The sequence below is a fragment of the Scyliorhinus torazame genome, chromosome 12, assembly GCF_047496885.1.
Source record: "Scyliorhinus torazame isolate Kashiwa2021f chromosome 12, sScyTor2.1, whole genome shotgun sequence".
NCBI lineage: Eukaryota > Metazoa > Chordata > Chondrichthyes > Carcharhiniformes > Scyliorhinidae > Scyliorhinus > Scyliorhinus torazame.
The window spans coordinates 203603720-203631340 of record NC_092718.1 but is presented as its reverse complement, the minus strand read 5'-3'; the positions used below and the strand labels follow the sequence as shown (position 1 = coordinate 203631340).

The 27621-nt window shown below is 47.7% G+C and overlaps 1 protein-coding gene across 9 annotated transcripts in view; it reads left to right on the top strand.

The window, feature by feature from the left end:
• LOC140386893 (rap1 GTPase-activating protein 2-like) overlaps nt 1-27621 on the top strand; it is a 618530-nt gene that overhangs the window by 454318 nt on the left and 136591 nt on the right. For 8 of the 9 annotated variants that reach the window (XM_072469730.1, XM_072469729.1, XM_072469728.1 and 5 more), the window contains one exon: nt 10250-10334. The exons of the other annotated variant lie outside the window; for it this stretch is intronic. In XM_072469730.1, the coding sequence (XP_072325831.1) occupies nt 10250-10334 (85 nt within the window). The remainder of the gene's footprint in view (nt 1-10249; nt 10335-27621) is intronic. 9 annotated transcript variants of the gene reach the window in all.

The window sequence follows — 27621 nt, the reverse complement described above, 5'->3', positions numbered from 1 at the left end:
TACACTGTGGGGATTCTATGAATCAAGCCATGATCTATTTGGTCACTAGCCCAATCCCAACCCTATAGATCTTCATTGAGCTAACCAAACGTGAGGCCCATTTCACCGCTGGCCTGAATGCAAAATACTGCAGATGCTGGAAATCTGAAATAAAAACCCCAAATGCTAGGAGAAAAAACTCAGCAGGTCTGGCAGCATCTGTGGAGGGAGAAACAGATTTGTCGATTCGAGTCCGTATGCCTCTCCTTCCGTGTACCTCCATCATACAACAGCTCAGTTGGACAAGCCAGCCCTCTGGCTTTAAAATGGCAACCTCCGAGCGGCTCACGGGTGATAAACGTGACATGCTTATTGCGTTACTTGTCCCGGATGTTCAGACGACAAATCAAAACAGGAAGTCGACTCGCCAACAAAGAGCTGAAATGGTTTCTCTCTCCACAGATGCTGCCTGCGCATTTCCACCAGGTCCTGTTTTTAGAACAAGGAGCCAATGGTTGCCTTTGACCTGACTCTGCTATCTTTCCGCCAGATGTGAGGGACCACTAAATGCAGAACCTGTTTTCATGACCCTTATAAACAAACTAATTGCTGTGGAGATGCCGGTGTTGGACTGGGATGAGCACAGTAAGAAGTCTTACAACACCAGGTTAAAGTCCAACAGGTTTGTTTCGATGTCACTAGCTAGTGACATCGAAACAAACCTGGTGGACTTTAAACTAATTGATGGCTCGGAGAAGGAGAAATAAAATCACACTGACACAGGAGGAGTGTTTTCGTTTCCCAGAATGTAATTCAACACAAAACATTAGTTCCCAACTCTCTGAGTGGATGGTTTATGTCTCATTTTTCAACAAATGGATTGCTTACTTCCATACCGAGAAATATTTCATTTTCTCTAATAGTTTCACGATGCATTTGAGAGGCTGGATAATGATGATAAAAGTGTAAGTACTCTCTTTAGTAATAACACTGCATCTGGGAGCCGTTAGGGTAAAAGATTACACTTTGGACACATTATATGTGCCAAGATGTGCCTACAAGTCCAATCTATTCGCTGTCAGGGGTCTGAAGAGGATGTGATATTCTTAAGACAGCTGATTGAAAATCTGACACAGGGACCCTGGTTTGTTCGACAGAAGGGGCCTCGGTTTACATCCATTAGCCGTTTGACTGCAGAGTCATTGTGTTGCACGTAGCGTCCGTATGCCCGGAGGCACCAGCCTTCGTGATTCTCACCTCTGAGTCAGAACGTTTTGGGTTCAAGCCCCAATCCAGACCTTGATCACGGAGGGTTGCCACTCCAGTGCAGTACTGAGCAGGTGCGTCTTTTGGGTGTGAAACTGAGTCCAGGTTTTGCTATTCAGGTGAGACCTCATGCCAGTATTTGAGGATGAGCATGGGGGGGGGGGGAGGGGACTGGAGGAGCGATAGGGTTAGGGTCCTGGCTGACTGATTCACCTGTGTAGCTATTCCTCACATAGCCACATGGGCAAGGGCAGGGATTTATTTTCTTTTTTTGCCCATTAACGGGGGACATGGGCAAAGAAGAGTGAGTTGGCAGACAGCAAGTGGTGGCCCTCGCGCCAGCTATTGAAACGTGGAGAACATCGCAGCCCAGCCTGATCCTGTCCTTAGCAAACGTCAATGCAGGCGATTCCCAGCGGGACTCAGGAGGAACAGGAGAGCCTGGATGACACTCCACTCACGAGGCCAAGAGCAATCAGTTCAGATCCTCTCCGACCCGGAATGGGAGCTGGGGCCTTTCAGTCTGTGTGGCATCCTGCTCCAAGGCAGTGCCAGTAACTTTAGTGTCAGCTCAGTAAGGAAGAGTGACTTAGGGACTTGGGTTTCTCCCTCCCTCTGTGTTGTGTAACAATTTAGTACAATATCGCTGCCTTTTAACGTGCCTATATCAAACTGGCTTATGAAAGGCAACCTTTAGAGCAGAGATTAAAAACAAGAGAGAACTGCACATCCGAGATTGAGACAGGAAAATGCAGCAGGGTAATTGGAGCCTGAAAAGGAAAGATAGGTTGAAAGCTTGAGTGTTAACCTTTCATCTACATCTAAAGCATTATCATGTGGCTTCCCATTCCATTTGCTGAATGAACTGTATCAGGTATTTGCAACATTTTCATTTAGCCATTAGGGCAGCTTTGCCAAACACCAAACTTAACTTTTTGACAAAGCTCCCTGTCGATCACCCAATCTAATCTACACTTTCTGGATTTTGTATCCATTTTTCATATGTCTATTTGTGATGCCTGGAAATTGATTTTCTTACGTTGAAGTTATGGAGGTGGAATGGGGGGGGCGGAATTTCCTGGCTGATGGAGGTGGGGGGAGGCCTGGGAAATCGGGAACAATGACACTTGGCTGGTATCCCAATGCCTTCCCACCTACTTCCAGCTTTCCCAGGTCGGGTTGGGAGTCTTGTCAGCTACCAGCATAGTGGCAGCAGGAAGGCAATTGAGAGAAACTTTGAGCCGGCAATGGCTAATTGCCAGCAGAGGACAGGGGACACACAGCTGAGAGGAGGCGAATGCAGAGCCGGAGGTCATTGAGGCCTACAGCTGGTATCTACTCAATGCTACGAACAGGGAGAGAGACAAGCCTGAGGTCAGCCATAGGCAGAGTCTTCTGATGTCAGAAAAAGGTCATTGAGGCTCATATTAACTAGAGTGGCTTTGGTAAGGATATTATAGAATTCCTATAGTGCAGAAGGAGGCCATTCATTCCATTGAATCGGCACTGACCTTCTGAAAGAGCCCCCCACCAAGGCCCACTTCCCACCCTAACCTCGTAACCCCATAACCCCGCCTAACCTGCACATCTTTGGACTGTGGGAGGAAACCGGAGCACTCGGAGGAACCCCACGCAGACACGGGGAGAACGTGCAAACTCCACACAGACAATAACCCAAGGCCGGAATCGAACCCGGGTCCCTGGTGCTGTGAGACAGCAGTGCCAACCATTGTGCCACCGTTCCGCTGGTAGTTGCTGGTGGTTTCTGCGGGAGGCTGTCACAACGTAACATGGCTGCAAGCCTTCGCCACCGTCCTCGCATTTCCTTCGGAAGTGGGTCCTCCAAGTCACCGCAACACAAACCATCTCTGCAGCCGCTGTGTATTTGTTTAAATTCTACACGCTCAATCACTATCACGACGTGTCATCCCGCCCCTTCCCCACCCTTAATTGGAGGGCGATCCCAGAAGCGGCTTCTTAATTGGACACCTTCCAGAAAGTTCAACTTGCAGGCCCTCTACTCATGTGCCCAGATTCCTGCTCTGCAAATCACCCCATCATTGGTGCAAACACTGAAGTGACAAGATTCCACCCATTGGACCCCAAAACACCGCAATGAATAATTTGAACCCCTTTAAAGGGGCTCAAATCCTCAAGAGTCCCAGGGTGAATCATTCATCGAGGGGCCGCAGCTCGCAGCTCATCTACCATTGATGTGGATGGAGGTGCCGGCGTTGGACTGGGGTGAGCACAGTCAGAAGTCTTACAACACCAGGTTAAAGTCCAACAGGTTTGTTTCAAACACCAGCTTTCGGAGCACGGCTCCGTCCTCAAGTGAATCCTTGAGGAAGGAGCAGTGCTCCGAAAACTAGTGTTTAAAACAAACCTGTTGGACTTTAACCTGCTGTTGAAAGACTTCTAACTGTATCTACCGTTGAGCTCTGATCTTTTGGTCATTTGAGGTTGCCTCATTAAATCCACAACATGGCACAGGCTGTAATACAGATGTGGGAAATATGTCTCCACTCTCCAATAATGAGGGGTGCCAGAGCATTTTCTGATGGATTCTGTAGTTAATGCATGATTTTGTTTTGTTTAAGAGTTCTTTTTTGTTTGCCTCGTTAATTGAGTGTGCTTTTTAAAATTTCCAGTGCATTTGCTGACTCCCTGGGCAGACAGTGGAAGAAGCAGTTAGTGTTGATTTATTCAAATGGAAATTAGATAGACTTTTTGCAGAAAATAACATTTTGGGACAGAATACGCATGAGTCATCTGTGATATGACGTACGCTAAGTTACGGTTCCCAAAGCTCCCTGCCACTGGGAATTTTCTCTGCATCATGTCCGGGTCTGGTGCAGAATAATTGATAGAGATTGAATGCTATGATTAGCCGACAATTCCATTATTGTTGTATCGTGTATCTATCAGGATGGCAGAAGGAAAACCAGATGGACCTTCATCTTTTTTCATCCAGCAGTCGCTATGTTCCTATGATGACTGCCGAGTCCATGACCACAGTAGCAAACAGAGTGAACGGAAAAAGCTAGACTGGTGAATGTGAAGGGATAACTGAGTATTCATTCAAGGTGGAGGACCACAAATGTGTTGAATGGCCTTTTTCATCCATATCTATTGCAAGAATGATTCAGGGAGCAAGGATCCTCTTGTAAATCCTTGTCGGCCCCTTTGTTTTCATTTATGTCCTGTTCTTTTGGCTTTTATAATTCCTGTACCTGGACAATAAAAACTTGCCTATACCTTTAAGATGAACTGCACCTTTAAATCAAAACCAGGAGACCCCCAGCATGCTGCACTGCTGCTCTGACATCAATGATGATACCTCTTGATGGACTTGGTTGTCAGCCAATGGACCAGTTTATATTCCCGGGTCTCAACTGACACTAGATGCTGATTGGTGCTCTTCGCTCCAGAATGTTCCCTACTTTGTGTGTGTTTGCTTTCAGTTTTTGATTTGATCACAAAGCTAGAGGACCACAGCTCTGATCACTCTCTAAAGACCTGAAGAAAAGTCCTTTCTCTCTGCACAGTCAGTTTAACCTGCAGGGAAATCCAGTTCAGCACCAGCTGCAGGCAGGCTGGGTTGTTTGAAAACTGTTTTAAAAATCTCATGTGGAGAACTCTAATCTTATCTCAGTGAGGCTGATAGTTAATCTGATTTAGGTGGAAACAATTCAGAATTAAAAGGACCTGAGGCAGATCCTCCGAGTGAAGGACCAGGTTAATACAAGTTAAATTGACTCACAGAGGGGATCCTACAGCCTGAGTGTCCTGCCTGAAGGTAACAGCCGGAAGACCCTCATTAGCAATCCAACTGGTGGTTTCAACACTCCCCGTCCTGGGAAGATAGGGCTGCACAGTGGTTTGCACTATTGCATCACAGCTCCAGGGTCCCAGGTTCGATTCCCAGCTTGGGTCACTGTCTGTGTGAAATCTGCACATCCTCTCCGTGTCTGTGTGGGTTTCCTCCGGGTGCTCCGGTTTCCTCCCACAAGTCCCGAAAGATGTGCTGTTAGGTGAATTGGACATTCTGAATTCTCCCTCTGTGTACCCAAACATGCGCCGGAATGTGGCGACTAGGGGCTTTTCACAGTAACTTCACTACAGTGTCAATGTAAGTCTACTTGTGACAATAAACATTATTATTATTATTAGATAGTCGGCTTCAATGATTTCAATGTCAGCAACAAGGACACCCATCTCTCTTTCTTCCATTTTCATCCCTATCATATTACACCTTTCCCTTTCCTCTGTGTGTGTCTGTGTTGTGTGTGTTTGAGTAGATGGTGGGACGGTAAAAGAGGGGGGGGGGGAGTAATATACTAGCTTGCAGATATTCTATTATAATCATTGCATGTCTTATCTCAATTGTTGTTACAAATAAACATTTTCTTTGTATTTTGCTTACAAATCTGGTGCCTGTAAGTTACTGGAGCAGACGAGGGTCAAAGATCTCAGGAACTTTAAACAGATTATTGGTTAATTCACGTGTTGGGTCTCCGGGGCCTGTGGGGCTGGAGTTGACCGCACACTAGCCCAGGGTGACGTAACGCGGCGATAAAGAATTCCAGCTATGAGGATAGATTGGAGAGGTTGAGTTTGTTTTCCTTGGACAGAAGATTGCTGAGGGGAGACTTGATAGAGGTTTGTAAGATCCCGAGGGGTGTGGAAAAAGGGTAAATAGTGAGAAATTGTTCCCCTCGAGTACATTTACATAGAATTTACATAGAATTTACAGTGCAGAAGGAGGCCAGTCGGCCCATCGAGTCTGCACCGGCTCTTGTAAAGAGCACCCTACCCAAGCCCACACCGCCCTATCCCCATAACCCAGTAACCCCACTCAACCAACACTAAGGGCAATTTTTTGGACACTAAGGGCAATTTTATCTTGGCCAATCCACCTAACCTGCACATCTTTGGACTGTGGGAGGAAACCGGAGCACCCGGAGGAAACCCACGCAGACACGGGAAGAACGTGCAGACTCCGCACAGACAGTGACCAGGCCGGGAATCGAACCTGGCACCCTGGAGCTGTGAAGCAATTGTACTAACCACTGTGCTACCCTGCTGCTCATCAAGTGCCAGAGGGCACAGATTCAAAATAATGGGCAAAAAGTGATGTGAGGGGAAAAATCAATTTCACCCAGAGGGAGTCGGAGTCTTAAATGACTGCCTGAGAGGGTGGTGGAGACAGGCCAATCGAAAAGTCAAAAGGGAGTTGGATTTCTATCTGAAAAGAAAGAATGTGCAAGGTTACGGGGATAAGGCAGGGGAGTGGGAATAGGTAGAATGCTCTTTCAGAGAGCTGGTGCAGAATCAATGGGCCAAATGGCCTCCTTCTGCCCGGTAAAGATTCTTTGGTAATCTCAGGCTGCATATTAACCATTTCCATCACACGCCAGTGTACACTGCCCCTTGGCAGTGCAAACATGGCATTCTGGCAGTTGGGGGTGGTGGGCAGGAGGCAATGCCCTCTATCAGCTGGAAGGCCTTAACATAAACAATGGTCAGTGGGGGGGGGGGGGGGGGGGGCCACAGCAAGAGGAGGTGCCTTGGCGCTACCTGTTGGCAACAACAAAATGGTGCTGCGCTTCAGAGTTTGTGGACCAAGCTGGCTCGAGAGTGAAGCAAACAATTGGCACTTATGTGGCGCCTCTCATGACACCAGCTTGTCATGAAGTACGTTTGAGGTATAGTCACTGGGCGCAATTCTCCCAAAGAATTTCAATGTGTGATCTCCGTCAGGAAACCAGGTGTGATTCCCACCGCGTGGTTCGGTGCGATCCATCCACACTTAGAAAGTTTTTCGGAGGTGGGACTGAACTGTTGGTGCTGCTTGATGTTACATTCTGAACTCCGGTACTTTCTCACTGTGACTGGCCGTCCACAACCGTATACAATTCAGCTTTGCCATTGGCCATTATGAACCCCCACTCCCCCTCAGCACTGGGGGCAGAGAGGGTGATCACAGACAAACATGGAAGCGCCGCTTAAGCTAGCTCTGCTCCCTTTTGTATTGGTTTTGCAAGCCACTCAATTGGATCTATCTTTTCCCGACGTGTCTTAATTTAGGCAAAGCATGCCCAAACCGACGGCCTGCAAATTAGGAGATTGTCACCGCTATACAGGCCAGACCCAGTTCTCTCTTAACTCTGACGGAAACGAGCATAAAGAGTGCGTTAAGCAAGCAGACAAATAATCCAGTGGATAATCAATAGCCAGCCATAAATTGACCCTAATGAGATCGCCTTAGAAACAGTCCGTCTGTTCCTCCGTTTCTTCGCAACGGTAACTGGGCAAATTGCTTGGATTGAGAGCAGGAGGAGCCAGGAGATTTCCAGGTGTGAAACAAATAACAAGTAATCAGCTATTTTATATGCTTGTTAATGGGTCATTCTTTCATGATTGATTAGCTTTGTTGCTAAGAGCATTGAATTGCCTTTGCCAACAGTAAGCAGCTTTTTTCACAAACAAGTTTGGCAAATGCCTTAATGCAATCTATAAACTGTAGTTGTCATATTCGTACACATCGCGATTATGCAGCAGCCAGTTGGCAGTTTTCTCACCCCTGAGGCTGCAGGTTGCCGGTTCAGGTCTCACTCAAGAACAAGTCTGAGCACCCGGTGCACTACTGAGGGAGTGCTGCACTGCCAGAGTCACGGTCTTACAGTGTTCAATTGTCTACAATTGGACCCGAAGGATTTCGTTTCACTATTTCAAAGACGGGCAGGGAGATTCGGGTGTCCTGATCAATATTTATCCCGCAGAAAACTGATTGTAAGGGCTCATCCTCGCCCTCGTGAGGTGCGCTCTATATACCACCTTCAGCTGTATCAGCCCTAACCTCGCACACGAGGTGGAGGCATTCACTCTCCGGAGCACCTCACGCCATACCCCCTCCTCTATAACCTCTCCCAGCTCTTCCTCCCACTTTGCTTTGATCCCTTCCAGTGGTGCCTTATCCTCTTCCAAAATAGCTCCGTACACCGCTGACACTGCCCCCTTCTCCAGTCCTCTTGTCGTCAACACCTCCTCCAGCAATGTGGAGGCCGGTTCCTCCGGGAAGCTCTGTATCTCCTTCCTGGCAAAATCCCGAACCTGCATGTAAGGACTATCTGGTCTTTATCACATTGCTAATTGTGGGGCCTTGCTGTGTGCAAATTGATTGCTATCTTTGCTAACATTACGACAGTGACTAAACCGCAAGACACAGTACAGTAAGCTTGGTGCTATCCAGCACCATACCAACCAGAATGCTCCATTAACTGGAATTTCTGACAGTTCAATTTTTCTATTGGAATGCTGGTCTGAAGGTTGGAAATGAAGGGCCAGATTTTCCGGCCCTGCCCGATGGTGGCCCCCTGTGCCAGGCTGCCAGCGGCGGGATGGGTGAGCCCACGCAAAATACCGTAGACACTGGCGGGACCAGAGGAGCCCACCGGTGCCCAATGGCCTGCCACCTCCGTTTGGGCTTCAGATGTGTTGGTTTTACTGTGACGCCCCAGCACACCATACAACCCCTGCAGTGCAGAAGGAGGCCATTTAGCCCGTCAAATCTGCGTTATCCCTCTGAAAGAGCACTCTACCTAGGCCCACTCCCTCACCCTATCCCTGAATGCCCGTAGCCCCACCTAATCTTTTGGGGCCTAAGGAGCGATTTAGCATGGCCAATGCACCTAACCTGCACATCTTTGGACTTGTGGGAGGAAACCGGAGCACCCGGAGGAAATCCACGCAGACAGGGGGAGAACATGAAAACTCCACACAGTCACCCAAGGCTGGAATCGAACCCGGGTCACTGGCGCTCTGAGGCAGCAGTGCTAACAACCGGGCCACCGGGCCGCTCGGATTGCCCAGATAAACTGCCCAAAGGTTTCCCCTTTTCATCAACCCTCCAAAGACAGAGCAGCACCTTTCCTTGTGTCCGAATGTAAATACTCATTAACTAGAATCCTTGATTAGCCGACATCGTCCATTCCCAGAGCATGTCAGATGACAAATATTTTAGCGTATTTTATTGCCTGCAATAAATGTTGCCCTGGCTGGAGAGTTTTAGTTATGAAGAGAGCTTGGATAGACTGGGGTAGTTTTCCTTGGAGCAGAGAAGACTGCGGTGGGACATGATTGAGATGTATAAAATTATGAGGGGCATAGATGGACAGAGGAAACGTTTCCCCTTGGTGGAGGGCTCAATGACCAGGGGGCGTAGATTTAAGGTAAGGGGCAGGAGATTAGAGGGGTTGTGCGGAAAAACCTTTACCCAGAGGGTGGTGGGTGTCTGGAACTCGCTGCCTGAAAGGGCGGTGGAGGCAGTGACCCTCATAACATTGAATAAGTAATGAGATGTGCATTTGCGATGCCAAGGCAGACAAGGCTTTGGGCCAAGTGCTGGAGAATGGGATTAGAATGGTTAGGTTGTTGCTTTTGACTGATGCAGACGAGATGGGCCGAAGGGCCTTATCTATGCTGTGACTCTATGAAAGTACTTTGGAACACCTTGAAGTCTTGGAGGGTGCTATATAAATGCAATTTTCATTTCACAGGAGATCAAGGGCGAGGTTGTCCAACTGTTCGCTCTGGCAGATCGTCCAGTCCCGCGAACAGCGCAACCCCACCACGGGTTTCCAGGCATCGTGGGGTGGATTCAACGGGAAATCCCGTCGCCAACAGCGAGACCAGAAGATCTCGCCGCCAGCCAACAGGGGTGCCACTTCCCGCCACCGGGAAACACGCCGCGGGGAGGCCAGAGAATCTTGCCCCAAGGCTCCCATCCGCCCCGCAGTTGACCGTGAGGGTGGTGGCGGAGATGGAGAGGGGCGGGGGAAACAGGTGTTCAGGGATTGGTGAAGTGGACATCATGAGATGGATGAACATCCTGGTACTTTTGGGGACACAGTCCGTGCAAGGAGATGGCTAGCTGGGCCAAAAGGCCTTTTCACTTTTCGTGCTTTCACCTGCCCTCAATGATTTTCCTTTTCTTTGGCAGGAAACAAGAGATGGCTAACGGGGCCGATATGAGTGCGCTGGAACCACACTTATCACCGCCTCACACAGCTCCCCCATCCACAAGGGTATGTAGCTCACTGCAAGTTCTTATCAGAATAAATTGTCTTTCATTTTATTTGTGCTGGGATAAATCAGGGGCAGTAAAACCTCATTTAAATGTAGAATCAAAATACTGCAGATGCTGGAAATCTGAAATAAAAACAGACAATGCTGGATTAACTCAGCAGGTCTGGCTGTATCTGTGGAGAAAGAAGCAGGATTAACGTTTCAACCCCGTATGACCCTCTGCAGAATTGAAGAGGAAGGGTAATGTGAAACAGTCCATTCAGGCTGTCTGGACTGTGCTGGTGTTTGCAATCCTTAATGAACCTGCTTTAACTATCCTCGATCTCACACATCTAAGTTTATTTCCATTCCTGACACCCTCAGGGACCTACCTACCATCAATGCAGTGACACTATTCACATCAATGACTCCGTGTGGTAGCGAGTTCCATGTTCTCTCTACATGAAGAGTTTTCTTGTCAATTTCTTATTGGATTTATTTGTATTTATGGCCTGTGGATTCCATCGTTCGAGCGACGGGAGTGTGACGCGGCCGGTGGATGAGGGGAGAGGCCTCTTCCGGGATATACCCGCTCACCACGCCTTGTCATAACTACACCTTGCGAGGCGTCGGGCCCTGGATCCCGCCATTGTGGGTGGGATCAGTTTTTGGCATATCTGCATATTAGAATGTGCAGCTAGTCTCACTCCAATATGCAGCTCGCCTGATCTACATGATCAGGGATATAAACCCTACGCTTCGGGGACCTTCGGCGAGTGTCATTCAGTGCTGGTCCCCACAAATGGGGACAAGGCAGAATGGCACTTGGGGGTGTCTCCCAGTGGTCGGAGGCCCCCAGGTGGTTGGGCTCTAGGCAAGGTTGCACGGCTGATGCCACCTTGGCACTGCCAACTTGGCACCCTGGCAATGCCATCTGGGTGCCAGTCTGGTGCTGCCAGGCTGGCATTGCAATTGTGCTGGGAATCGGGCCTGGGAGTCCCCTGCCTGTGCGGGTTGCGGGGGGGGGGGGGGGGGGTGCGGGGAGGCCTGAGGACCTCCTTCTGGATGAGTTGGGTCTTTGGGGGTACAGCGGTCACGTCGGGGGTGGTCGAGAGGTCAGGACGCCATTTAAAAATGATGTCGCGAGCTCCCCCTGCACTGAGGGGTTCTGGCAAGCGGAGCTCCTCAGTGCAGGAAACGAGATTAAGTGCGACCTTGGCGGGGCGTTCCGCACTGAGGCCCCGGACTGCAACCAAGTCCCGTTTGATAGCATGGTCTTTCTCAGCGCTGTGACCACCAGGAAACACCTGGTTAAACGCGCTCAACAGGGGACTCTGTGGAAATTCGGTTAGATCATGCCCTTTGTCTCTTTCACAAGGGGAAACTGTCTCCTCTACCTCGACTCTATGAAGCCCTTTCGTAATGACATTCGGATTAGAATAGATAGCTGCTTGATAGCCAGTACAGACACGATGGGCTGAAGGGCCCCTTTCTATGATGTAAAGCTCTATGACACTATGATAATAGAAATAGAGGCAGGAGTAGGCCATTCGGCCCCTCTGCCATTCAGTAAAGATGGTGGCTGATCTGTACTAAGAATGATTTTAAAAGCTACATTAGGCCACTGGTCAGCAATCTCCTTCTGCTGAAAAGAGCATCAGTCTGTTCACTCGCCCTATATAATTAAAATCTCTCCGTTCTGGTACCACCCTCATAAATCTGCTGTGTGCCTCTTCGTGTGCCTCTATATTTGCTTTGCAACATGGAGAACAAAACTTGTAAAAGGTTACATTATAAGGTCTCTCCTCCAACAGGAAAACTACAGTGATCGGGAGTTTCTGCTCGATTTCTTTCAATGCAATTCACTCGAAACCAGTGCACAAGACTGCAGTCTTTTAAGGGCAAATTACATTTCGAGCAGATAGTACTCAAAGTGGAAACTCTACCCCCTAAGCGCCGAAGTACACTAATGCATTTCTCAGAGTGTTGCTCACACGTGATTGTAAACTGATCTCCGTCCAAGCCTCTGTTGAGGCGATGTCTGTTTGGAAACGATCAACATTCCTTCACTGCGGCTGGGTCAAAAATCCAGGAACCCCTTCTCCAACAGCACAGTGGGTGGACCTGGAACTGATGGGCTGCAGCGGTTCAGAAGTCAACTCACCACTACCTTCTCAAGGGCAATTAAGGACAGGCAATAAATGCTGACCTTGCCAGCGACATTCACATTCCAGGAAAGAACAAATAAATGCAGCTAAAGAGAAGCGGATTATTCTGTTGCTGGCACGGTTGACTCCTTGGGCAGTTTACAGTCCCCACTGAGCGAGTTTGTAGGCAGGGTGGGGGCCTGTAGAATTCCTGGGTGCTGTGATTTACCAGGCAGTGGACCAAGCTTCCCTGAAGTGGCCATTGAGGTCCACCTCATGCCCAGTCCCAATTTTTCAGTTGGCTGGAGGAAGTCAGCGACAGGCAGAAAGCCTGCCTGCTGGGCCTCAGGTGGGAAATTGAGGGGCGCCTTCAATTCACAAGCCCTCTTTTCCAACTGGAGGGAAGGTCCAAGGTCTCCCCTATCAGCTACTCAACCTGTCCCCCTCCCCCCCCCCCCCCCCCCCCCCCCCCCACTCCGGGATGTCTCCTCCTTCCCTGACCTGTGCATCCTGTACCCAAATACCTTGGCCTCTCCGCCCCCCCCCCCCCCCCCCCCCCCCCCCCCCCCACCACTACTAAGACACCTCCCATTTGTCTCCTGGCTCTTCCTCTTTGGGACTGTCTTTGGGCTGCACGGTAGCACAATGGTTAGCGCAGTTGCTTCACAGCTCCGGGGTCCCAGGTTCGATTCCCGGCTTGGGTCACTGTGTTTTTAAAAAATAAATTTAGAGTACCCAATTCACTTTTTCCAATTAAGGGGCAATTTAGCGTGGCCAGTCCACCTAGCCTGCACATCTTTGGGTTGCGGGGGCGAAACCCACGCAAACACGGGGAGAATGTGCAAACTCCACACGGACAGTGACCCAGAGCCGGGATCGAACCTGGGACCTCGTCGCCGTGAGGGATCAGTGCTAACTCACAGCGCCACCGTGCTGCCAGCTTGGGTAACTGTCTGTGCGGAGTCTGCATGTTCTTCCGTGTCTGTGTGGGTTTTCTCCAGGTTCTCCGGTTTCCTCCCACATTCCAAAGATGTGCGGGTTAGGTAGATTGACCTTGCTAAATTGCCCCCAGTGTGCTAAAGAGGTTAGGTGGGGTTGCTGGGTTACGGGGATAGGGTGGAGGTGTGGGCTTGGGTAGGGTGCTCTTGGGCAGCACGGTGGCATAGTGGTTAGTGCTGCTGCCTCACGGCGCCGAGGTCCCAGGTTCGATCCCGGCTCTGGATCACTGTTCGTGTGGAGTTTGCACATTTGCAGGGCTATGTGGATTGGCCACGCTAAATTGCCCCTTAATTGGGAAAAAAAATGAATTAGGTACCCTAAATTTATAAAACAAAAAGGTAGGATGCTTTTTTTCGAGGGACGGTGCAAACTCAATGGGCCGAATGGCCTCCTTCTGCACTGTAAATTCTATGATGATTCTTGCATGTAATACCAGCAGTGGCCACTGCCCACAATTGTGCTGCTGAGACCAGAGAGCTGACTCTTGGAGACTCTGACTCAACTTCAGCTAGAAGGTCCATCTTAATCAAGCTTTGCGGCATCGCAGAGAGCATTAAATGGCCATGGGACAGCCCGTGGGCACAAGGGCAAGGTTTACATCAACCTTTTCGACTGCAAGGCAGGAAAGCCCACCACCATTAAAATCCTGCCCCTTGCTACTTCAATGGCCCCTCTGAGTTAGCCAGAGATCATGGAAAATAGCAGGACACAGTGATGGATCTCTGTGTCTATTCGGAACCCTGGATATCCGTTATCCCTTCTCAGTTCCCAAATAACAGAGTTCAAGTCTGTGCTTTTAGGCAAAGTCAACTGGAACTTTATTTTGTCAGCTGTAGTGCCCACTGGTAAATTTATTTTCAATACAGCATTTAGAGAGTTCCGACAAGCCCTTTAGCAAGCTAGTCAGATTGATTGTCTTAGCGAATACAGTGGTTAAGTTTTAAAATACAGATCGTGGTAATTCTTCAAATCATAACACTCAGAACAACGTGACTAAGTGATTTTAAACAAAAGAAAGATGGTGATTAGCAAAGGCAAGCAGCAAAGACATAGGTTTCAGAGAGAGAGAGATTCCGGAATGAGTTTTTCCATCCCGGTAAATTATTCTTAAAGACATTATTATCTTAAGGTCTTGCCTTCTTTTCACCTCTGATTGGCTTTAACTAATTTATAATTCACTCAATTCGGCCAATCTGTCTGTCAATCAATTTAAGAGATATATGTATTTAAATCTATTGGTACAAATTTTCCCATACCATCGCTTGCCAATTTTCGTTCAGAAAGTATCTCTAGACTGGCTGTTTCCATAGAGACAGAACTACCAGTTCTTACTGTATAAAAATGGGGCCCTTTAGCTAGTTGACGTCACTGTTCTTGCAGTCTCAAGCAAGTCTCAAGCAACTTGCAAAATGTCCCCAGCTATTCGGCTTCCCTTACTCTCATGGTTAATATGATTATAGTTAATTATTCTTAATGAGTTCTCATTTAAACCTCTTGCACCTGACTATAAAATTCCTTTGTTGTAATCTATTACTATTTCTCCAAGGTGTGGTACTCAGAACGTGGCAAAAACACTCAAAATATTTATTTAAAATAACCTGCTATCTGAGGGGACTCACGGGGGGGGGGGTGTGTGTAATAAAATATCATTATCCCATTTTCCTTTTACGCTTCATTATCCCAGGTTAAGTAAGAGTATTAAGATTGAAAGCAACATCATCTACTCAGCAGTCATCAGTCTCATCCTGGCTAATATCTTCTGTCGTGGGATGTTTGAAACCGATCACTTAGTCAAAGCTTTTTCAGATACACATTGTAAAGGGAAAGTTTCTAAATTACATTCCAAACCATATACTGGAGTGGAGGAACATCTATAAATATTTATACTATCCTATTACAGCAATGTGACCATGCATGTGGCTGGTTTTTAAATTCAGATCAAAACACTGATGTAAAAACTTACTTGGGAAAAGTACTTCACAATGTGTACTTTCATCTGACACAATGTGATGCTGGCCAAGAAGCACCTGTAGATGGAGCGACAGAGTTTCTTTTTTCTTTTTTTCTTTTTTCTTTATAAATTTAATGTACCCAATTAATTTTTTGCAATTTTTTAGGGGCAATTTCGGGTGGCCTATCCACCTACCCTTCATATCTTTAGGTTGTGGGGGCGAAAACCACGCAAACACGGGGAGAATGTGCAAACTCCACACGGTCAGTGGCCCAGAGCCGGTATCGAACCTGGGACCTCGGCACCGTGAGGCAGCAGTGTTAACCTCTGTGCCACCGTGCTGGTCTGGAGAGACAGAGTTAGCAGTCAGGTGAAAGGTGCCCGACCCGAATACGCTAACTTTTTCTCTCCTCAGATGTTGCCAGATGTACCGAGTGTTTCCGGAATCTTCTGTTTCAGTTTAGAGTTTGCCGTGTTTTTCTTTGGTAACGGCTAGTGGTCTGACAATGGATTAGGGCAGCACGGAGGTTAGCACTGCTGCCTCACAGCGCCAGGGTCCCGGGTTGAATTCCAACCCGGAATTGCACTTCCAACTTGTGCCTGGGTGGGCTTTCCTCCGGTTTCCTGCCACAGTCCAAAGATGTGCAAGTTAGGTGGATTGGCCGTGCTAAATTGCCCCTTAGTGTTAGGTGGGCTGACTGGGATACAGGGATAGGGTGGGGGCGTGGGCCTAGGTAGAGTGCTCTTTCCAAGGGTCGAATGGCCTCCTTCTGCACTGTAGTGATTCCATGATTCTGTGAATGGAGGCTGCCTGAATTCATATCGCGTCAGGACTTGCACAACAAGACTGAGGAGATTTTCTTGCCATCCATCTGAGCTGGATATGCACCCAGGCCACCAAGGTGAAGAGTCGCTGTCTATTCTCCTGCACCACCAGTGCCCAACAGTCTTTCTTTGACTACTGTCACCACTGTCCACAGATCAGAAACATAGTGCCATTATGAGATGACAGCTCTGTGGTGATGTACGTTACTTCATCTGACACATCGGGTGATCCTTTTTGCAAACAGCAAGATATAGTGCTATTCTGTGACAGTATCAGTGCTGTGAAGATAGCAATTACCACATAAAGCTCGTACTTAACAGATTGTCTTGGCTGCAGCTATATTCTTCCAGTTTATCAGACATAAATTACCTCGAACACTACTCATAACGTGGACATTACTGGTTAATTAAAGCTGCATGAATCTCAGAACGGCGCAATAGTACCTTTAATTAAATTGTCAAATCCAATTCTCCTGAGATATTTAGGTTATTTGTAATTGTCCTGCTAACTATTAACCACCTCTTTCACCCCTTGTCGATCTTCACCCAGCTTCCCTGACCAAAACAATTAGGCTGGAGGCCTGCTCCAATGGCTCCCTGCAGCTTGCCCTAACGTTGTTTTATCACGGGGATTAATATCCTTTAATTAACAGATAATACCTCAAAGTGCCTCACAGAGCGAATTACTTTTTGGAGTACAGCGAGGGCTAATTAAAGACAGGCAATAGCTATTCTGTGGCAGCAGCGTCCTGTAAAAACAAGAATAAGATCATTGGCAAAATTTTTCAAGAAAATATTTTACTGAGGCATTTATATTTTCAACAATTTTAAACACCAAATTTCAGTAAAACCAAAACCACAATAATATACCCAACAAATCCTCCCCCCCCGGGCACAAACCGCAGCCAACATGACTTACACAACAGTGCCAACTTCTCCAACCACCTCCCATGCCTCCTCTCCTCCCCATGCTGACAGTTTAATTCTTCTCGAAGAAGTCGATGAACGGCTGCCGCCTCCGAGCAAACCCCTGCAATGAACCCCTCCAGGTTAATATAATTTTTTTTGAGTCTGAGAAACCCCGCCATGTCGCTAACCCACACCCCGACTTCGGGGGCTCCGAGTCCCTCCACCCGAGTAAGATCCATCTCCGTGCCACCAGGGAGGCAAAGGCCAGGACGTTGGCCTCTCTCGCCCCCTGGGCTCCCGGATCCTCCAAGACACCGAGGATCGCCACCTCGGGCATCGGCAAAATTATGGGGTTTCTTTTGAAGGTGCTGTTTGGTTGAGAAAGGATTATTGATCAGGACACTGAGAGGCGCAGCACGGTGGTTAGCGTTACTGCCTCACGGCACCAAGGTCCCATTTTGGAAGGTCTAATACAGGTAGGGAATATACAGTGAATGGTGGAACCCTCATGAGTATTGACAGTCAGAGAGATCTTGGTGTACAGGTCCACAGGTCACTGAAAGGGGCAACACAGGTGGAGAAGGTAGTCAAGAAGGCATACGACATGCTTGCCTTCATTGGCCGGTGCATTGAGAATAAAAATTGTCAAGTCATGTTGGAGCTGTATAGAACCTTAGTTAGACCACACTTGGAGTTTAGTGTTCAATTCTGGTCGCCACACTACCAGAAGAATATGGAGGCTTTAGAGAGGGTGCAAAGAGATTTACCAGAATGTTGCCTGGTATGGAGGGAATTAGCTATGAGGAGAGGTTGAATAAACCTGGTTTGTTCTCACTGGAACGAAGGTTGAGGGGCGACCTGATAGAAGTCTACAAAATTATGAGGGGCGTAGACAGAGTGGATAGTCAGAGTCTTTTTCCCAGGGTAGAGGGGTCAATTACTAGGGGGCATAGCTTTAAGGTGCGAGGGGCAAGATTTAGAGGAGAGGCAAGTTTTTTTACACAGAGGGTAGTGGGCGCCTGGAACTCGCTGCCAGAGGAGCTGGTGGAAGCAGGAACGAAAGTGACGTTTAAGGGGCATCTTGACAAATACATGAATAGGATGGGAATAGAGGAATACGGACCTCGGAAGTGTAGAAGATTTTAGTTTAGACGGGCAGCATGGTCGGCGCAGGCTTGGAGGGCCAAAGGCCCTGTTCTTGAGCTGTACTTTTCTTTGTTCTTTGTTCAAACCCGGCTCTGGGTCACTGGCCGTGTGGAGTTTGCACATTCTCCCCATGTCTGAGTAGGTTTCACCTCCACGTCCCAAAGATGTGCAGGCTAGGTGGATTGGCCACGCCAAATTGCCCCTTAATTGGAAAAAATGAATTGGGTACTTTAAATTTATAGAAAAGAGAAGGTCTCCAAGAAACCTCTGTGTAATGTTTCCGCTAAAGTTTCTAGTGACTAAACTGTGCAAGCATATAAACTATGCTCTATGCTATTTTGGTATGTCAGTCTAGATTATGCTCTCAAATCCAGGCTGTGAATCGTTGGACCCACAGGTGAGATTGCTACCGTTAATAGGCTGGATTTTACGGTTGTGGGTTGAAAAGGGAGTGGGTGGGGTGGCAGGGATGGTGGAACCTGCCCTGGTGATCAACAGGACCCGAGACCACAAGTTGTCGGCATCAGCCAATTAAGTGGCTGACACTGTGCCTTCAGCCTCCCCAATCAGAGAACTGACAGCTCAGCAGCGCCGCTGCTAGCGGTGGCCATTGCTGGGGCTGCACCTGGAGGATGAGGGCCCATTGATGGTAAGTGCCTTCAAACTCAGATAGTTGGGGCCTGGGGATACCGGACGGGCTGGTAAAATCCTGCCCAGTGTGTTCAAGGTCCACATGATGTGCTACTGTGCCATGCAGCCGCAGCCCTCGCTCACCGGGAATGAATTCAAGTCTTGAATGATCATTTGCAACTGGATGGGACAGTGGTCTGTGGCCTCCACAATGTAGAGTGTCCTTCTCAAGCATTAGTTAAGCTGATCTAACAATTCATCAGACATTGATCGGGATAAGAGCTAATACATAGAATCATACATCACAGAAGGAGACCATTCTGCACTGCATGCCTGTGTCAGCTCACTGAAATAGTGATCCTTTTGGCCCCCCTCCCCGGCTCTATTGACAAGCCCTGCAAATATTTCCTTTTTAAGTATATATGAAATTTCCTTTCAAAAATGACCAAATCTGCTTCCACCACCTCCGGCAATGTGTCTCCAGATCACAACAACTTGTTGAGTAAAGAAAAGCTCATCTCCCCTGCCTTTTTTGCCAATTATCTTAAATGCAAAACATTTTTAAAAAATTGTTGAAGCACAAAGTGTCCTCACCATTTATTATTATTAACAATCCAAGATGCTGCAAGCCCCCCAGGATCCGAGACTTGCCTACTCCATGGGTAACTGAGGCCGGAAACCATTACCTGTGTATTAATTACTGACCGAGATTGAAAATCCACAGGACACTGATAATTTAACTTCAGGGAATTAATGATCTAAATCAGTTTCCAGAATTGGTGTCATATAATATCAATTAGCAAACAAAATATATAGCACCGAGTTTGAGTCATGAACTGAACTTGTTTGGGCAGCCATCTGCAATACATTACTCTAGCAACATCTATCTGTAAACATAGGCGCACCCATTAAATGGATTAGATCAGGCATTTTCAAAGTGGGGGTGGCGACCTGCAGATGAGTCGCGGGTGGGTGTCGGGAGGGTGTCGGAGCCATTCATCGCGGCGTTCCCAATCGCGTGAATTCGGACGCAACGGCTGCAGCAGCCGGCTTTTAAAAATGACAGCCGCACCGGCTTCAAAAATGCGGGTGCGCTGCACATGGGTGCTCGCTCATCAGTGCGCATGCCCGGAGCCCAGAAAGAAACACCACCTCCTCCTGACGTCAGCACGTTGACCCAGGAGAAGACTTTTTTAAAAATTCAATTCAGTGTTCCTGCATCGGTCTTGAATCTGCTCAATGGCTGAGCAGAAGAACTATCTGTGATAGTGAATTTTAGAGATTAAAAACATTCATGATACTTTGAGTTAAATAATTCCTCCTCATCGATGTCTAAAATCATCACATTGTAATTTGCAGACTTTATCCCCAGGCTGTAAATCACCCATCGGAGGAAAACATCCATTCTGCATCTGCTCTGTAGAGCCCGGAGAGAATAATGCCTGTTTCAATGAAGTCATTTCTCAGTCTTCACTACTCTAGACTACAGAATATAAGCCCAGGCTCACCTCTCGCATTAAAGGCAAGAGAAAATGGTGGGCCGCGAAGGTCGGTCAGCCGGTTGGTATAAATGGGTCCCGGGCAATAAAGTTTGAAAAACACTGGATTAGTTTGTTGTTCGCAACATAGTGAAGTCTCTCTTTAGATGAACTCTAGAGTAAAGATGTCCAAACCAGAATCAGTGGACCACTTACTGTCCTAAACTCCCATCCAGGTGAACCATCGGAACAGGAGTAGGTCATTCAGCTATTCTACCTGTTCCACCATTCACTAAGATAATGGCTGATCCGATGGTGGCTTTTAACTGTACTTTCTTCCCTGTCTCCCACTGTCTTTGACTCCCTTGCAGATCAAAAGTCTGTCTAACTCAACTTTGAATATATTCAGGGCTGCACAGTGGCGCAGTGGGTTAGCCCTGCAGCCCACACAGACAGTGACCCAGAGCCAGGATCGAACCTGGGACCTCGGCACCGTGAGGCAGCAGCGCTAACCCACTGCGCCACCGAGCTGCCCTTTTATTGTGGTTTCTAAGTCATTAATAAATATAGTGACTAATTAAAACCATTATCATAGATCCTTGTAAGACACCACTCATCACATCGGACCAATTAGGGTAGCTAATTAGGGGCTTTTCCCAGTAACTTCATTGTAGCCTACTTGTGACAATAAGCGATTATTATTAGCTGCCCATTATCATACTCACTGTCTCTCATGACCCAGCTAATTTCTTAACCAAGTCAGTAAGTTACATGACTGTCAACTGTCTGTAAGAAAGAATTTTATCAAATGCCTTGTGGAAGTCCATATAAACAGCATCCATTAATATACCCATTTCGACTGCTTTAGTTCCTTCTTTTAAAATTTCAATTTCGTTCGACATGACCAACCCTTTACAGATTCAAGTTCCCTGCTTCTCATCAGCTCAAAGTTCTTTCAATGCTCAGATTCCAATTTTTCCCCCTCAACTGATGTCAGGCTAATGGGTTTATAATTCCCTGGTTTCGCTCCCATACCTGTGGCTTAGCCTGTTTTTAAAATTCAGTTACGGTCTATGGGCTGGATCGGCATTTATTGCCCATCCCTAGTTTCCCTTGAGAAGGTGGTGATGAGCTGTCTACTTGAACCGCTGCAGTCCCTGAGCTGTAGGTGTACCCACAGTGCTGTTAGGGACGGAATTCCAGGATTTTGACCCAGCGACAGTGAAGGAACGCCGATATATTTCCAAGTCAGGATGCTGAGTGTCTTGGAGGGGAACCTTCAGGTGGTGGATCTGCTGCTCTTGTCCTTCTAGATGGTAGTAATCGTGGATTTGGAAGTTGCTGCCCAAGGAACCTTGGTGAGATCCTGCAGTGCATCTTGTAAATGGTTCACACGGCTACCAAGGTTTATCGGTGATGGATGGTTTGTATGTTTGTGGAAGGGGAAGCAGTCAAGCGAGCTGCTTTGTCCTGAATGATATCGAGTTTCTGGAGTGTTGTTGGAGCTGCACTCATCCCGGCAAGTGCAGAGTATTCCATTACAGTCCTGACTTGTGCCTTGTGGATGGTGGACAGACTTTAGGGAGTCAGGAGGTGAGTTACTCACCACAGGATTCATAGTCTCGGTCTTGTTCTGGTGGTCACAGTGTTAATATGGCTAGTCCAGTTGAGTTTCTGTCAATGATAACCCCCAGGATTCTGATCAGTATGAACTGGAGCACTCCAGCCTCTGCGGTAGGGAGAGTGGGCGAATCACAGAAGCATATTGAGACACATGGGGCGGCATTCTCCGTTCTCTGACGCTGATTTCATAATCGGTGATCGGGTGGAGAATCCCTTTTTCGATGGAATTGGAGGGGGAGGGGCCTGTTTTTGCATGCTCTGTCCCCGCCAAAACAGCGTCATCGAGGAGTACGCCACATAGAACATAGAACATTACAGCGCAGTACAGGCCCTTCGGCCCTGGATGTTGCGCCGACCTGTGAAACCACTCTAAAGCCCATCTACACTATTCCTTTATCGTCCATATGTCTATCCAATGACCATTTGAATGCCCTTGGTGTTGGCGAGTCCACTACTGTTGCAGGCAGGGCATTCCACGCCCTTACAATTCTCTGAGTAAAGAACCTACCTCTGACATCTGTCTTATATCTATCTCCCCTCAATTTAAAGCTATGTCCCCTCGTGCTAGACATCACCATCCGAGGAAAAAGGCTCTCACTGTCCACCCTATACAATCCTCTGATAATCTTGTATGCCTCAATTAAGTCACCTCTTAACCTTCTTCTCTCTAACAAAAACAGCCTCAAGTCCCTCAGCCTTTCCTCATAAGATCTTCCCTCCATACCAGGCAACATTCTGGTAAATCTGCTCTGCACCCTTTCCAATGCTTCCACATCCTTCCTATAATGCGGCGACCAGAATTGCACGCAATACTCCAAATGTGGCCGCACCAGAGTTTTGTACAGCTGCAACATGACCTCATGGCTCCGAAACTCAGTCCCTCTACCAATAAAAGCTAACACACCGTACGCCTTCTTAACAACCCTCTCAACCTGGGTGGCAACTTTCAGGGATCTATGTACATGGACACCGAGATCTCGCTGCTCATCCATCATCCGCACTGCCAAGAATCTTACCATTAGCCCAGTACTCTGTCTTCCTGTTATTCCTTCCAAAATGAATCACCTCACACTTTTCTGCATTAAACTCCATTTGCCACCTCTCAGCCCAGCGCTGCAGCTTATCTACGTCCCTCTGTAACTTGTAACATCCTTCCGCACTGTCCACAACTCCACCGACTTTAGTGTCATCTGCAAATTTACTCACCTATCCTTCTACGCCCTCTTCCAGGTCATTTATAAAAATGACAAACAGCAGTGGCCCCAAAACAGATCCTTGTGGTACACCACTAGTAACTGGACTCCAGTCTGAACATTTCCCATCAACCACCACCCTTTGTCTTCTTCCAGCTAGCCAATTTCTGATCCAAACTGCTAAATCACCCTGAATCCTATGCCTCTGTATTTTCTGCAGTAGCCTACCGTGGGGAACCTTATCAAACGCTTAACTCAAATCCATATACACCACATCAACTGCTTTACCTTCATCCACCTGTTTGGTCACCTTCTCAAATAATTCAATAAGGTTTGTGAGGCCCGACCTACCCTTCACAAAACCGTGTTGACTATCTCTAATCAAATTATTCCTTTCCATATGATTATACATCCTGTCTCTTATAAACCTTTCCAAGATTTTGCCCACAACAGAAGTAAGGCTCACTGGTCTATTGTTACCGGGGTTGTCTCTACTCCCCTTCTTGAACAAGGGGACAACATTTGCTATCCTCCAGTCTTCTGGCACTATTCCTGTAGACAAAGATGACTTAAAAGATCAAAGCCAAAGGCTCAGCAATCTCCTCCCTAGCTTCCCAGAGAATCTTAGGATAAATCCCATCCGGCCCAGGGGACTTATCTATTTTCACACTTTCCAGAATTGCTAACACCTTCTCCTTATGAACCTCAAGCCCTTCTAGTCTAGTAGCCTGAATCTCAGTATTCTCCTCAACAACATTGTCTTTTTCTGTGTGAATACTGATGAAAAATATTCATTTAGCACCTCTCCTCTGACTCCAACCACAACTTCCCACTACTGTCTGTCCTTGACTGGCCCTACTCTTACCCTAGTCATTCTTTTATTCCTGACATATCTATAGAAAGCTTTAGGGTTATCCTTGATCCTACCTGCCAAAGACTTCTCATGTCCCCTCCTGGCTCTTCTTAGCTCTCTCTTTAGGTCCTTCCTCGCTAACTTGTAACTCTTGAGCGCCCCAACTGAACCTTCATGTCTCATCTTTACATAAGCCTCCTTCTTCCTCTTGACAAGTGTTTCGACTGCTTTAGTAAACCACGGTTCCCTTGCTCGACCACTTCCTCCCTGCCTGACAGGTACATACTTATCAAGGACACGCAGTAGCTGTTCCTTGAACAAGCTCCACATTTCCATTGTGCCCATCCCCGGCAGTTTTCCTCTCCATCCGATGCATCCTAAGTCTTGCCTCATCGCACCATAATTGCCTTTCCCCCAGATATAACTCTTGCCCTGCGGTATATACCTATCCCTTTCCATCACTAAAGTAAACGTAATCGAATTGTGGTCACTATCACCAAAGTGCTCACCTACCTCCAAATCTAACACCTTCTCCTGGTTCATTACCCAGTACCAAATCCAATATGGCCTCGCCTCTCATTAGCCTTTCTACATACTGTGTCAGGAAACCTTCCTGCACACATTGGACAAAAATGGACCCATCTAAAGTCCTCGAAAGATAGTGTTTCCAGCCAATATTTGGAAAGTTAAAGTCCCCCATAACAACTACCCTGTTGCTTTCGCTCCTATCCAAAATCATCTTTGCAATCCTTTCCTCTACATCTCTGGAACTTTTCGGAGGCCTACAGAAACCCCCTAACAGGGTGACCTCTCCTTTCCTGTTTCTAACCTCAGTCCATGCTACCTCAGTAGACGAGTCCTCATCAAACGTCCTTTCTGCCACCGTAATACTGTCCTTGACTAACAATGCCACACCTCCCTTCTTTTACCACCTTCCCTGAGCTTACTGAAATATCTAAACCCAGGCACCTGCAACAACCATTTCTGTCCCTGCTCTATCCATGTCTCCGAAATGGATGTCTCCGAACATGCCGTTGGGATGGCCTCAGGACGTCACGTGAAGGCCCTCTCCCGATGCTCCGCCTTCGATGGGCCGAGTTCCCGACCGCGCGGTTGACTCATGGCCTCAGCGGTTGGGATCCCAGCGTGGCGGCTGCGGACTGTATCCGGCGCCGCCACAGTGAGGCGGGAGCCGTGTTGCTGGCCGAGTGGGGGGCTTTGATGAGGGCTAGGGGATGGCGAGGGGGTGTCCAGGGGGCACTCTCTGGCAGGTAGGGTCCACGCACGGCCTGCGACATGTTGTATGGCGTGACCACTGCAGGTTGTCGCTGTGCACATGCGCGGCCATGGACCCACCAATTCTCCGGCCATTTATTTCGTGGAGGCTGGGCATTTTACGTGGCGTGGCTGCTAGCTCCTCATTGGTCACAGCATCAGTGAAGGGGCGCCGCCGATTTTTTTTGATGTTAAATGCCACGGATCCTCCGGACATAACCTCAAAATCAGAGAACCCAGCCCATGAGATTTGATTTTTCCATGTATTGGGTCGAGATGGCCTGTTGCAGTTCTCATGTTTAATGGGAGGGATAGTCAAAGGCATTGCAGCAGCTGGTAGCTCTACGTTGTAAACTCCATTGTTTCAAATCTTTCAACATAACTTTTCCTTAAAATATGCGGCTGAATCAAAATGGCTGGCCAAACATGTAAATCTTCAACTGGGCACATTTTTAGGGCAAGTTTGTAAGACAGGATCCCAAATCACCATTAATCAGGAATGTGAACGTCAATGCCTATAACAATTTGGCGTAGGTGGTTTCAAATAAGACTTATTTTTGACAACTGAACCAAAGTCAGTAAGTAAGTAACAAGTTTTGGTGATCCCTCTGATGTGTAAAGCGTGGTCTCGCCTGTTAGCATCAAGCAAGATATTCATATGCAGGATATCATGTTGCTCTGCTGGAAGGAAAATAGTGGTGGGGTTTGAATGATGTTCAAGAGGCTTCCTTGTGTAGGGATTACAATAACAGCATTGTCCAACTTCAACACATTTGTCACTTAAAGGCAAAGCGCAGATCAATTGCCCAAACAAGCTCATTACTAAAGCAGTTTTGTTCTGTGTGGAAAATCAACATCACTCTTGACGAACAATGTGTGTCTGCATCACTTAAATTGGGATCTTGGGCCAAAGTGTCATGGGCAATAACATGACAGGATACGGTTGGATTCGGTTCATTTCAGCTTCAGTCCCCACACTTCTTTCTAACAAGGTCTTCCCATCATTTTCTCTCCCCCCCCCCCCATTTCTTCTTTCATTTATTCCAGCACTGCTCCACTGAAGCTGTGATGTTGGTTATCAAGTTTGAATTCACCTGACTAGATCCATTGATAGATTATGCTGGAGGCTATGAAAGACAACGCAAAACAATTAGAAGGTAAACAATCCTGCTGCTGAACAAGCTAAAGGAAATACTAACCATCTAGCCACTGGGTTCAGAGACTCAACTCCACCATCTAATGGTGTAATATGGTTATTCAGTTGGCTTACCCAGAATTGTCAGGAAGTAGACCTGGACTACACCATAATAGAGGCTCACCCATCTTACTGCGTGGCTTCATTCTCCTGCTCACTCCGCTTCCCTGTCGTTCCACTCCCTCCCAGTGGAGACCAAATGAAAGATTTGCATTAACAATTTTTCTCGACTTTGGACCAATGAATTGGACTCCTCACTAATACCCAAAAAACGAGAGCGACTATGAGGTTGGGTTAATTTTCTGTCTGATAATGGGTGGGATCAGGTCATCCCATTTTATGTGTGTCTATTTTTTTTTTTAAAACGCAAATTAAAGCACATCCTTGTTTTTAAATCTCACACCTGGCTGTTGCTGGAACCTTCTTTAACACTACAAACCATCGAGATCTTTGTGATCCCCCAAGTTTGGTCTCTTTCACATTCCCGGGTCGTGATACCGGGCAGCACGGTAGCACAAGTGGATAGCACTGTGGCTTCACAGCGCCAGGGTCCCAGGTTCGATTCCCCGCTGGGTCACTGTCTGTGTGGAGTCTGCACGTTCTCCCCGTGTCTGCGTGGGTTTCCTCCGGGTGCTCCGGTTTCCTCCCACAGTCCAAAGACGTGCAGGTTAGGTGGATTGGCCATGCTAAAAATTGCCCGTAGTGTCCACAAGGGTTGGGAGGGGTTATTGGGTTGCGGGGATAGGGTGGAAGTGAGGGATTAATGTGGGTCGGTGCAGACTCGATGGGCCGAATGGCCTCCTTCTGCACTGTATGTTCTATGTAATGTAGAGAATAAAGTCCCATAGCGAGCGCATTTAGCCACGTTATTCCTGGTGCCGGCAGCGCTGGAGAAACACAACGCTACCAAATGGCACTCGGGTCAGATGGGGGCCTCACGGGGGTAACGCGCGGCCAAGGCCGCACATAGCCTTGTTTGCTGCACTGAGGATCTCCGCTCGCCAGAACTCCTCAGTATAGCCAGAGATCGGGACGCCATTTTTAAATGGCGTCTCGATCTCTGGAGCCCCCAAAGTGACCCCC